Source organism: Fukomys damarensis, unplaced genomic scaffold (assembly GCF_012274545.1).
Source record: "Fukomys damarensis isolate Sample0158 unplaced genomic scaffold, DMR_v1.0_HiC HiC_scaffold_19, whole genome shotgun sequence".
NCBI classification, from domain to species: domain Eukaryota; kingdom Metazoa; phylum Chordata; class Mammalia; order Rodentia; family Bathyergidae; genus Fukomys; species Fukomys damarensis.
In genome coordinates this window covers 34,747,587-34,760,549 of record NW_022900931.1, presented here as the reverse complement: position 1 = coordinate 34,760,549, position 12,963 = coordinate 34,747,587, and the positions used below count along the sequence as shown (strand labels likewise).

General features: G+C 36.0%; 1 protein-coding gene across 6 annotated transcripts in view; it reads left to right on the top strand.

The window, feature by feature from the left end:
* The window catches only part of Mpp7 (membrane palmitoylated protein 7), a 150,190-nt gene extending 140,092 nt beyond the window's left edge, over positions 1–10,098 (top strand). For all 6 annotated transcript variants that reach the window (XM_010614777.2, XM_033765652.1, XM_033765654.1 and 3 more), the window contains 4 exons: positions 4,438–4,531; positions 5,621–5,729; positions 7,076–7,219; positions 8,873–10,098. In XM_010614777.2, coding sequence (XP_010613079.1) covers positions 4,438–4,531; positions 5,621–5,729; positions 7,076–7,219; positions 8,873–9,052 — 527 coding nt within the window. In that variant the 3' untranslated portion in view covers positions 9,053–10,098. The remainder of the gene's footprint in view (positions 1–4,437; positions 4,532–5,620; positions 5,730–7,075; positions 7,220–8,872) is intronic.
* The last annotated feature ends 2,865 nt before the right edge of the window (positions 10,099–12,963 follow it).

Here is a 12,963-nt window from a genome sequence, read left to right as displayed (position 1 = left end):
CAGGTGTGTTAAATGGCTTTTCGTGGCTCTGTAGTCCAAACCCGGTAGGCTTCTTTGCAGTTCACAGAATCAGACCTATTTTTATGAAAGTGGTTTTCATAGGCATTCTTACAAATGAAACATGATGCTTGAAACATTTTGATCTCCAGAATAAATGCCATTTGACTACTTAATATGTTGATGTTAGAAAGCTGTCTAGAAGGCTAAATTGAAATGTTGGCATTGTCAAGTGGTTTTAGTACTTTTTTTAATACTGTTTTTTAAAAAATCATTTGTATATTGCCTTCAGCAATGTTCTGTAGTTTTGGAAGAGATCAACTTCATTATGAAATTATAGTTTTCTGTTACCTCAACTTACTTCTCATTACTACATTTTCCCAAATTATTGTTCATAATCATTTTCAGCCATCAGTTACAGGACTGCTGGTTTCTACCAAAAGAGACGAAAGTAAAGGAAAATGTGGAATTACAGTTTCTTTAATTGAGTTTTTTTAAACAAAAGTTGAATTGTGATATATAGGTAATCCGAAAAATGTACAAATTGAAGTTATGCTTACAGATGAATAGTTACCGAAGAAACTTAGAAATTTCTGCAAAGCCATATTACAAAAGGAAAAGTAAATTTATTAATTTCCTACCACATATCATCTCTTTTTTATCTTAATTTATGCAATACTACCAAAAACAGTATAAGATGAGTGATATTGTCTCCATTTTGCAGAGAAGGAAACAGGTGGAAAGGGTATTCTGACTTACTCAGAGATCCTCAGATGATTGTTATGCTTGAATTTAAACCTAGGTTTTATGACCCCATTTCTTAGCTTCTTCCTCTTGTATAGTGCTAGGAATCCTTTCAAACTACAGACTCTTTATTGAATCAAGTGAACAGTAAAACTGATTTCTTTTGAAGGTGATAAATATAAAACATAACCTATGATGGTTTTGGTATTCATGAAGTCCTACAACAAGGTACTTTGGCCTCAGTTTACGCAGCTACTAAGGTTTGCTTCTGAAGTTATTGGAAAAGTTGACAATATCCAGAAAATATCTCTGTAAAGAAATCCTGAGAATAGTTAGTTATATATGCCATGATTCACTTGGAAATGGGTGTTAATGTCAAACAATTCTGATGTAGCATTGTTTTCTACACTTGCCTGATAAATAAGAACTTCCTTGGGTTTTTAGGAGAATATGCTCAAGGCTGTATTTATAGCAAGCATCTGAGGTGATTCATAGTACCAGACACATTTGGAAAATAAACCATAGTATCAATTCAGGATGATTTAATTCAAGAAGGATATATCTTAAGAGAAATTCTGGAATTTTCAGTTTTATACTCTGGACAGATTCTGGAGCATTGGATAAAAATTACTACTTTGATTGTACTACTACTCTGATATTTCATTCCATAGTTCTCCTTTCTGAAATGTAAAATATCCACTGTAGAAACACATGTGGACCAGTGGAACTCTTGCACACTATTGATGGGAATATAAAATAGCATTTTGGAAATCTATCCATATGTACTAAAGCTATGTAAACACACACTGTGGACCCAGCAGTTCCACTCCTGGTTACAAACACAACAGAACAGCATGTGTATATTTACCGGTAAGCCATACACTCAGGTATCCTTAAAAGCATTACTCACAAGAGTGCCAGTGCTCATCAGCACTGAATGAGTGAATAGATTGTGATATGTTATGATACATTCCCCCAATTGAGTACTAGAAATGTTTAATATGAGCACTTTTAAATTACAGAAAAGTAGCAGTAATAGGTACTCTTTTATTCATTCTGTAAATCTCTGCCATTTAATTGGGCTATGTAGACTATAAGCATAGTTTAAATTGTGAAAATTAATTTAAGCAACTTTTATTTTCTGGCTGTTTCTGTATTTCATTTTCTTCTGCCTTCTTTTGAATTTTCTGAATGTTTTTTACTCTTTCATTTTAATCTGCCTCTCGACTCTCTGGTTTATATGTCTCTGCATTAACTTTTTAGTGGTTGCTCTGTGGATTGCCATGTGCATATCTAACCATTTACCATCTTCTTAAACTTAACTTTGTATCATTTCACATAAAATGTAGAAATATTCCAAACGAGATTACTTGTGCCTTAATCTTTTTTTGCGTATTTTTATTTATTGAAAACTCAGATGATATAATTTTTACTTTAAAACATAAATATTTTGATGAATTTAAGAGGAAAAAGCAGACTATATTTATTCAAGTACTTACTCTTTCTTCATTTCTGAAAATACAATTTTTTCACATCATTTCTCTTCACCCTAAAAATATTTTTGAATATTTCTTTTTTAAAAATACTTTGTATTTTTATATTATCCGAGCATTTTAATTACACAGAAAATGGGTTTATTTTGGTACATTTCCTCAAATATTTCTTTTAGAACAATCTTCTGAGAAATTTGTATTAATTTTTCCTTATCTGGGGTTATTTTTATCTTGTCTATCTTCCTGAAAGATATTTTGGTTAATACGTCCTTTGCAGTACCTTAAATATATTAATTTATTAATTTTTTGTTTTTATGACCTGTGGCAAGAAATCTATGATAGCTGAAATCACCCCCTTGTATGTACTGTATTTCTCCTACTTGATAAACTTTTTACATATCTTTGTCTTTTACTATTTTTAGGCATTTTTTTTAATGAATTTAAACTGTTGAGATTTGCTGAGCTTCTGAAATCTGTAAGTTTATTTCTTTCACCAGTTTTAGAGGCATGGAGGTTATTATTTCTTCAGATACATTTTTTCTGCCCAATTCCTTTTTCCTCTTCCATCTCCCCAGTCATGCATATTTGCACTCAGGTCTCTGGATTTTTTTTTATATTTTTGAAATCTTTGTCCTCATTTTTTTCCACATTATATAATTTTTTATTGATTTGTCTTCAAGTTCACTGATTCTTTTCTCTCATCTACACTTTCTGCCAAGCCCATGAGATATTGCATTTTTTTAGTTCTATCTTTTCTACTTTTTAGAGTATCTGTTTTTCTGCTAAATATTCATATTTTTGTTCAATTCAAGCATCTTTTTCTTTATGAAGCATAGTTCTAAGAGCTACTTTAATGCCTATGATAATTCTAACTTTGGGTCATTCTGGGTTTCCAGTTGTTATTTTTCTTCAGGAGAATTGGTTATATTTCCTTTGTTCTTTTATGTTGAATACATTTAGATTGTGTTCCAGATATTATAAATGTAATGGATTAATCCTAGGTCCCATTAGAATGCACTGGAGAACGTTGATGTTTTTAGAAGACTATGAGCTGGTTTATGCTTGGACCCTAAGTTCTAGCTCCCCTACATTGCTCTGTTGGATCGGGTCTGTCCTGGTTCAGAGATTAGTCTGTGCATGATTCAAATCTCAGCTCAGTTCTCTATGCCTTTTCTGGTTGGTTTGAGTGTGTTCCATGCTCATTTTTCAAGGATTAGACTGAGATTTGTGTATTTGATCTCAATTCCCTTCTTAGAATACTTATAGTTTTTAATTTTTGTTTTCTGTTTTGTTAATTGGAGACACCATCAACTGATACTCGTGTATTCTCATCTCAGTTCACTTCCAAGTTTAGAGCTTCAACCTTTGCTATGCTCCTTTGAATCTGCTGCTAATATAAAGGCAAAGGGTTACTGTTCTTAGACTTATATTGGTTCATGCACAGAATTGAAAGTGTTTCTTTCTCTGAATTTCTCCCTCCTGGATTCCCACACACTTTTCAACACACAGGAGGTTTTTTTCATTCCTGGTTCTTTTTACCGAAGAGTCTGGGCTTCTATTGGAGATTGTCAGTGTGTTCCACCCCACATGGTGCCTCTTATGGCCCCTGCCTTTGCAGCAGAGCTAAGATGGAGACATAGGATTATTTGACAACAACGACAATGTAACCTAGAGAGTTACTAACATTCACTGGCAAATTACTGAAAGTGTGGAAATTAAATTATATTCTAATACGGTGCCATAACTTTGTAAAGTTAAAATACATTCAGTAACCTCATGCATTTCAGGGAACACAATATTGACAGCAGACTACCATGTCCATGTGGGAAAGACAGCAGCTAATTTCAGCTTGCCTAGTGGACAGTAGACTTGTTTCAAATAATAAAGATTAGTAAATAAAGATAGTAAACATATGATTTACAAAGGAAAGGAATTCTTCCTCAAGGGTTTACAGTGCCACTTGTATTCAGTTATATTAGGCTTCAAACACACAATAAAATTGAATTTAAATCTGTCTTCCAATGTTAATAACAGTGCAAAAATCTGTATATAGACACTTTAACATTTTATTCGATTATTTACCTTTGCACAAGCGTAAGAAAACTGCTTCAAATACACTTGATGGGTTCTTTTATTATTTTCTTTAAGGTGGCTAATGTAGTTTTTTTCTAACTTGTTTGTTTTTTTTTTTTTTTAATCACAGACACTACCAGAGCAAGAAGAAGCCAGGAGAGTGATGGTGTCGAATACATTTTCATTTCCAAGCACTTGTTTGAGACAGATGTACAAAATAACAAGTATGTGGTGGAAGTTTTATGTGCTTATTATTTACCTTCAGCTTTAGGTGACTTAGGCTTCTTCTCCCTTTAAAAAGCATTTCAATTGTCATAATATTTGAAATGCATAAAAGTGATAAATTCAATAATTGGTACCCATCTTCACCTCTGTTTTTAAGCTGTGGGTTACTACATTTCTGTTACGTTGTGTTCACAGTAGTGGCGAACCTACGGCACGTGTGCTGACCATTTGTTATCAGTGAAAGCTCTGAATGGTTTGCCATCACTGGTTTAGGAAATGTTTTGCAGTCTGCGCTTGCGAGCGTCTTATTGTGACCTCTCCTCAGCCCACTCATTTGATCTTCATGTTTAAGTTGGGTAGAATTTTATTTTGAAAACCAGTGTGTGACTTTGTAATATATTGCTGGATCTCTTTCATCCACACACACGCATACACACACACACACGCACACACATCTCATTCTCACATTGCCACTTCAAAAACTGGGTGAAGTTCTTATTCTGTGCTGTACCATCTCCTCTAGCTAGCTCCAAGTTTCCCTTCCAGTTTTCCATGTGTTTAAGCAAGAATATTTTAGGGTATCAGAAGCGATGTCTGTTTTAATGAAGGATTGTGGGGTTTTATTGAAACATCGAAATGCTTTCTTTGCATTTGGTGCAGTGATGGTGTTTTTATAGCACATAATCAGCTGTGCTGGTTCCATTGCCACCACAGCTCCTGGCACTCGGAAGCAGAGCGTGGTTACTGTGTGGTGAAATGTCGGTAGTGTCTATTGTTTGCTTCTTTACTGCTGCATTGCCTTGTGATACTTCTGAGAAAGGAGGTGGTGGAAAACATTAGAGCTCCACTGGGCTACAGTACTTTTCTCTCCCTGGCTTAAGTGTAATACAAGCAGGTGTTACTGATTTGAACATGTGGGATAGAAGAATTTTTAAAAATTGACATGCTGAAGTACTTGCCCTATTTTATTAAACATGGTAAAAAATTTACATGTTCAGCACAAATATCTCTTACCTTTGACTCATAACCTGCCACCTATCATTTTTAAATTTTCTAAATGATTCTGATACATCTCCAACTTTCTACAGGTTCATCGAATATGGCGAATATAAAAACAACTACTATGGCACAAGTATAGATTCAGTTCGGTCTGTCCTGGCTAAAAACAAAGTTTGCTTGTTGGATGTTCAGCCTCATGTAAGTAAACAGGGGATTTCCCAGCACCCTTATGACCAATGTGATCTACTTCTCTCCCGTTAAGCATTTCAGTTTGAGATAGAGAAATCTAAAGTCTGTTCATGTCAGTGTAATTTGAAGTATCTTTGATGGAAAAAAGGCCTATATTATTAGAAAGGAGGAGTAGAAAAAGCCCAAGACCCATGTAAGTCTTTTTTGTATTCAGTAAGCTTCAGTGACTCTTAGATATTTCTGTATTTTTCATAATTAAAACAATACATTGTTATATGGGTAGTATATTTTATCTGTTATGTATTATACATGTTAGTATGTATGTAATATGTTTGATGTGTTACAGAGTGTGTTATCTATTTGACTAGTGGACATTTGATCCTCAGTCCTCTAATTTTAGCCCCAAATGTATACTGGCTGTAGGGAGCCCTGCAGGGATGTGGGGCATTGACCGGGTCTTCTGTAGATGAGAGCTCTGTAACAGCTGTTAGGTGGATCTGTGCCATGGCCCTGGGAGCTCCCGTGAGCGTCCAGCCTGAGGATGCCTGTCATACCACCTCCTGTCCAACCTACAGCATCTTCCTGGTCCTCAGGGCCACAGATTCTCCTCCACTGTTGGGGGCGACCTGGACCACACAAACTCCAGATGCCAGAGAGATCTGTAGGTGCTCTCGCAGCTCTGAGGGAGGGAGAAGCTGGAGCCAGCAGTGAAAGGGAAGGCCCTGCTGAGCAGAAGTGCTGTGCTCAGGCCTGGGGATGTAGCCTGCCTCGCGAGTACACGAGTACACGAACCCGAGTTCAATCCCCATACCAAAAAGAAGCAGGAAGTGCTCTGCTCGGGTTCTGCGCTGGTTGCCCCACCTCCCTCGGCCCTCAGCCCTCAGCCCTCAGGCGTCTGTCAGCTACTCTGACTGTGAATGAGTCCCCAGGCGGACTGAGAAGAAAATGAGACCTTTGGGAAGGTGCAGGCAGGATCTGCCTAGGGCCCTCCAGGCGGCGGGAGGAAAGAGAAGGAGCCCTGCTTGACACCGGGCAGAGGCCTATGTGGTGATTAGGAGACTTTCGTGGGCAAGAGGTTCTTCATTTCATCATATTCATCAGGTAATTTGATCTAAAAATGAGTTTCACAGGATTTCTATCTGCTTGTACTCAATATTGAAGATGGTATATTTCAAATCATTTTAAAGTGCAGGATACATTTCCAGCTTTACGGGTGTTTGTTATCTTTACATGTCAAAAACTGAGCAACTATATATCGAAAGACCCACTGACCCTAATGAATTTTCTCCTCAGAAAGAAAATTTAATAATTCATGAAGTTATAAAAAATGAGAAAACTCCTTTTCTTTCTTATAGACTGTGAAACATTTAAGGACCCTTGAATTTAAGCCCTATGTGATATTTATAAAGCCTCCATCGATAGAGCGTTTGCGAGAGACCAGAAAAAATGCAAAGATTATTTCAAGTAGAGATGACCAGGGTGCTGTGAAGCCCTTTACAGTAAGTACAATGGCACTTGGTGATGATACCTAAAGCATGATTATTACATATGCACACTGCAGCTACTCAGGGACCCTATTAAAGATGAAGTTGTGGTCCAAAAACCTGTATGAGGTAGAATTGAATTTAAGTGTACACACACACACACACACACACACACACACACACACACACACACACACATATATTTTTTTTTTTGGGTACCAGGGATTGAACTCAGGTCCTTGCACTTGCAACACAGGCTTCCAAACCACTGAGCTAAATCCCTGGCCCCAAGTACATATATTTTGTTTCGAAAATTAAAGTTGAATGAGGCTACAGCACCTGTGCTAATTTAAGTCTCAAATGTATATCATCTTTATGTGATTTATGCAAACTGTACAGTGTACCAGCGTCTGTTGTCTACTTCTCCATGGTGGGTACACATATTTTGAACAGCTGCCTTCTAATTCCTTTTTTCCTTTGGTTCCGGGGATTGAACTTGGGACCTTGCTTTTACGAGGCAGGCAGCGGCTCTACTTCCTTTCTGTGCTTCTGTGAATGGGTCTTCATATTAAGTTTCCAAAACTATTTTTCATACTAATATGTATATAATATGTTTTATATATGTATACATTATTCTCTAGGCTAAACATTTATATAAAAGCTAAATTGTTTGCAGATTACCCTTATTTTTAAAGATTAAAATGCCTGAATCAATTACAATTAATTATTAACAGTAAGAATGTGCTTTGTCTCCTGAAATCAGCAGTCATATTTAGTATAGTAAATAGAACAGGCACCATTTTGGGCACAGGACTAGTATGCTAATACTATTATTCAGTGGCATTTGTATTTCTTGTGCATATTAATTAAAACTGAAAACTTTGTATGTTAAAGCTCGTGGCTTCTGGCAAGGCCTTTTGTTGTTTTTCAGTACTCTCAAGATAATAAAGAAAGATGTTAAATGCAAAGACCGTTTTTCCTCTTAATTAGCTTATGTTTATTCTCAGTAGTAATCTGTAAACTTAATTGTAGTTGCAAAGTAGTGGAGATCATGTTTTTGATTCTCAGTATTTGATCTCTTTTCTAAAGTGCTGACAATATATACTGATGTTGAGTAGCTACTGTTGTGTGATATTAGTTCCTGAAGGCTCTTGATTAATGCTAAAAAATGTTGTTAGATGACACTGCACTATGGACTCAGAAATTGTCTCTATGTTGTAATGTGAAGAGTTATCACATTATTTATAGTTTTAAAGCTTCTCCATGAAGAGAATAAATGATAACATATCTTTGGCTCATTTATGTTTCTGTATATACTTACATAATCTTGAGTTTTATAGCCCGCTAAAATACTTCCTGGTGTCAAAATGTGGCCACAAAGCACTCCTGAAACCCTTCTGCTGAGCCCACGGAGAGATGTGGTGACTAGTCTTTCCTAATGTTTCTAAGGCTAAAAGCATAGTTTGTGTTATAAATTCTTTGCTGTGCAAAAGCTCAAGCAGTGCCACCGGTCAAAGCTCCAAAGTAAATTATGACCTATTTCTGGCTGAGTTGTAAGGTTGAGCAGAAGAGCAGCATCTGATAAACCAGCTGAAGAATGCTTCCATTGATGTGAAGGGATGGAACTGCCTGGTTAACCACCTTTTTAATAATATTTCCTTTTTGTAGGAAGAAGACTTTCAAGAAATGATTAAATCTGCACAGATAATGGAAAGTCAATATGGTCATCTTTTTGACAAAATTATAATAAATGATGATCTCACCGAGGCATTTAATGAGCTAAAAACAACTTTTGACAAATTAGAGACTGAAACCCATTGGATACCAGTGAGCTGGTTACATTCATAGCTAAGAGGAATTTTCATAGAGGCCTTTTTTATAGAGTGCATGATTAAGTCAGTTGCCATTTTGGTGGTAGGGTTTTTCATCTGTATCACTGTCGTAGGTGTGCATTCTCTGTCAAAATTGGATGCCAGTTCTGTTTGTATCTTTTTACAGCCTTGCTGGAAACACAATGTGTGACAATAAGTTCTAAAAATCAAAGCTTGCCCATCCTGTGTTCTAAACAAAATCTTGTGGTTGTCTTTAATATAGTTCTGTGTTGTGAGGTTGAATTTTTAAAAGCGATGGTAGCTAGAGACATCCAAGTTCCACGCCTCACCTCGCCTCAGCTGTGGCTGCACCCATCCATTCTGCACAGTGGCAGGTGAAGGTAAGTCAGCACCTGGAGCAGCTCCAGACAGACAAGTAAGTCACTCTACTGATTCCAGGTGGGTCCTCGGAGATCTCACCTGCCTGGCTGTAAGACAGAGACCTCTTACTACTTAAAACGTTCAAATATTTTATTACCTTTACAAAGTATGTTCATGGTATCTGCATTTAAAAATTTTTTTAAGTGTAACTTAAAATTCATCTTGAGTGAGCAGCCTTCATATTATAATATCATAGCTTGAAGAGTCCTGATGTGCCTACATCAGGGACTGAATACATATTTAATAAGGAAAAACAGACTTTTTTGCATGGAGGTCTCACTGTGTTACCCCAACCTGGCCTCAAACTGAGATCCTCCTGCCTCAGCTTCTTTCCAAGTAACTGAGATGATAGGTGTGCACCCCTGCACCCATCTTGGAAAATAGTCTTTTAAAAGTTGTTATGAATGTAACTAAAAGCCTTTCTTTGTGATACAAGAACGATGGTATCTTAGGACAGGAAATGTTTACAAAGGACATTTTTATATGTAAGTCCTCAGAAGACACTTCTGTATTCACTAAAAGCGTTTTGTTTTTAAGCTAGCTTTGGTTTTTCCCACTAAATTATAGCAATGTGATCCTACCCTAAAATACACAGAACATTTTATGTGGTATTAATGATAGTTAAAGAAAATGTGATCAGTGTTTTGAATTGATGTGGTTGATCACCGTGTATTTAAATCGTGCTGAGATGTGTTTTAGAAAGCTTTTTATGTGGTGTTAACATCTTTGTCAATAAGGTCATTCTTAACACTGGGCAGATACCATCCCAACCTTGCTATGATAAAGAAGTTCCAGAAGAGCGCTTAGATGGTAAATGTTTAGATAGTATTGTTCATTTTGCTTGAAAACTGCTGGTCTTTAACAAGTGAACAAGTAGTTTGAAATACTACAGATGTCCACATTTCCCATAAGGGAATGCGTCCTGCCATTCTTGCATGCAATAAGATCTACTAATTGAAAAATTATTGCATGTGTGACTTTCATAGGGAGAACTATTTTTGGTTGCTTTTAAAGAATTTAGATGTCATGTTTAAAGAACATAGAAAGTAGAGAAATTTTATATATTTATGAACTATTTGAAAGGCATATTTTTTAAATTATCAAATGGGGCTGTTCATAAAATAAATTGTATATAAAGATGATATAATTTAAAATAGTTTTATAAATTAAAGTCAACATTCCATGTAAATATTTGACCTTCACAAAGACAGATCTCTAAGTGTTACATGTGCACTGTGCATTTGGTAGCATTGCCCACTGGATTCCTTACAGATAGAACAGAAACAAAAACTACTCCAATAGCCCCAATACTCAGTCACATCAAAATAGATAGATCATCAGACTAAATATTACCTAACCCTGTGATCCAAATAGCAAGCCACTCAGCTTACAAACAGTAAAAGTGAGGAGGAGGTACCAGATCTCACACAGAAGCCATGCTCTGAAGTTATGTGGCTGGTCTAAGAGAAGTGCAAGTCGTAAGGAGCTGATTTGGGTGGACAGTTCAGTCTTGGAGCATTGACTGAAATTCCAATAAAGTAGGAGTCCTTGTACAAAGAATGGTGGGAAACGTATAATAACACAGGCGATCCTGTGCCCAATTTGGACAGCTCACATTCTTTACTCTCACATATATACGTTGAATTCTTTTTTCTTCATTTTCACATAACCGCCTCAGTTCTTTAATTTGCAGGTAGTGATAGTGTCGAGCAGTAGAAACTGGGTCTTTTTAGGTAGAGGTGGTGATGATGGGTCTGTTGTAAAAATGAAATTGTCCAGACTTCGTCCTCTTTTTAAAATCAGACCTGAATAATATTTTTAAAATAATGAAAGGAAAGGAATTTTGAGAAATGGTGTGGTAACATAGGCTTACATATGCTTTTTCTTGATGCTTTAAAAGAGATTTGATTGAAATTTAGTAAGACAGGGCCACCTCCCAGAGCTTGTTGTTAACTGCATCAAAAGGCCCTGCATCCTCTGCTTTCTGCACCAGCAGTTCCCGCTTAGCCAGGAGAAAAGCACTGTGTGTCTCACCTAGCAGCCTGCTCCCAGACAGAGTGTCAGCCCCTACTGCGCAGAATGGTGGGGGTATTGAGTTTTCAAGTATATATTTGATTATAGATTAAAGCATATATGTATATTCATTCCAGAACCAAGAAGGAAATTCTGTGCTCCCACAATTGACAAGTTAGATTTGGCTAAAAATAAAAAGGTAAAACTGAAGTATAATTTTCATTGTAATTAATATTTCTGATTAATATTTCTATCTTGGTGTCTTCAAGGCTGACATTCCTGGCACTGCAGTGATTGAATGTATCTAAATTGTAATCATTTAAAAATTGACAAATATGTAAACTGCTTACATTTATAAAACTGTTGTGAAAAATCTTCCTGAAGATACAGATTTTTATTATTTATTTTCTTTTGGGACTAGGAAGAATTTATAAATAAATGTAACGGAAAAATCTTTGATCTTAATAAAGTATCTTCAATCAATGTGTGTATTTGCAAGTTGTTTTTATATTTCAATATTGTAATATACTATTGTTATGTTCTATTCTATTACACTGTTTCCCATGATAGGACAAGTTCTTTTCTCTACTACAATATTCAATGACTTATTTGAAGTTGCCATATCTAAAATTAAATTTCACATATCTTTTTCAAACCACGTTTTCATGAAGCTTGTCGGAGAGGTAGCACTCACTTGCCTGGTTCTCGGCAGTGAGTAGTGGCAGTCTGAAGATGCAGGGTACGGTGGGATAGTGATCCAGGACCTTTTGTGATGGTGCCTCTTCCTCCTCACCTGCTGTTCCCCTCCCCGTCACTTGTTCCGCGATGCCTCTGAGAATGAACTGTCTTCTGCTCTTGTAGACAAACCAGTTAATATTGGCCTTGTTCCAGTGGTGAAGCCAGTTAACTCCAGTTCTGCTCCTACAGAATGATTGTACAATACCATTTAAGACTTCGGATCTGAAATCAGAATCTAGTTCTAATTTGGTCTGACATCAGCTTTGCAATGCAGTTGAGAAAATACATTGAATGTCTCTAGTCTTCATTTTCTCATCAGGAAAATATGGATAATAACAGTGATTACCTCATAGGACTGTTTTAGGCATAGAATGACAGTTCTTAGTATAAAATGTAAAGTTCTTAGTATAAAATATGGGATAGAAGCACCCAATAGTTATGGGCTCTTCTTTTATAATTACTATTACCACATTGCACAATTTAAAAATCAGTAGGTAAATATTTCTAATCACTCTACATAAACAGTTCCCCTATTTGTAAACTCATGAGAAGATTCTAATAATTCCTATTGTAAGCCTTATTATTAAAAAAAAATCTGTTGCTTCCAACCAAACTATACCTCAGGAACTAATTAAGTTATCTACAATATAAAAGCAAACAAAAATTTACTTTTAACTACTGAGTATGATGTTCTATACTTAATAACATTTGAAAGAAATGGTCCTTAATTGCTTCAGGCACTTTCTGCTACAGTTA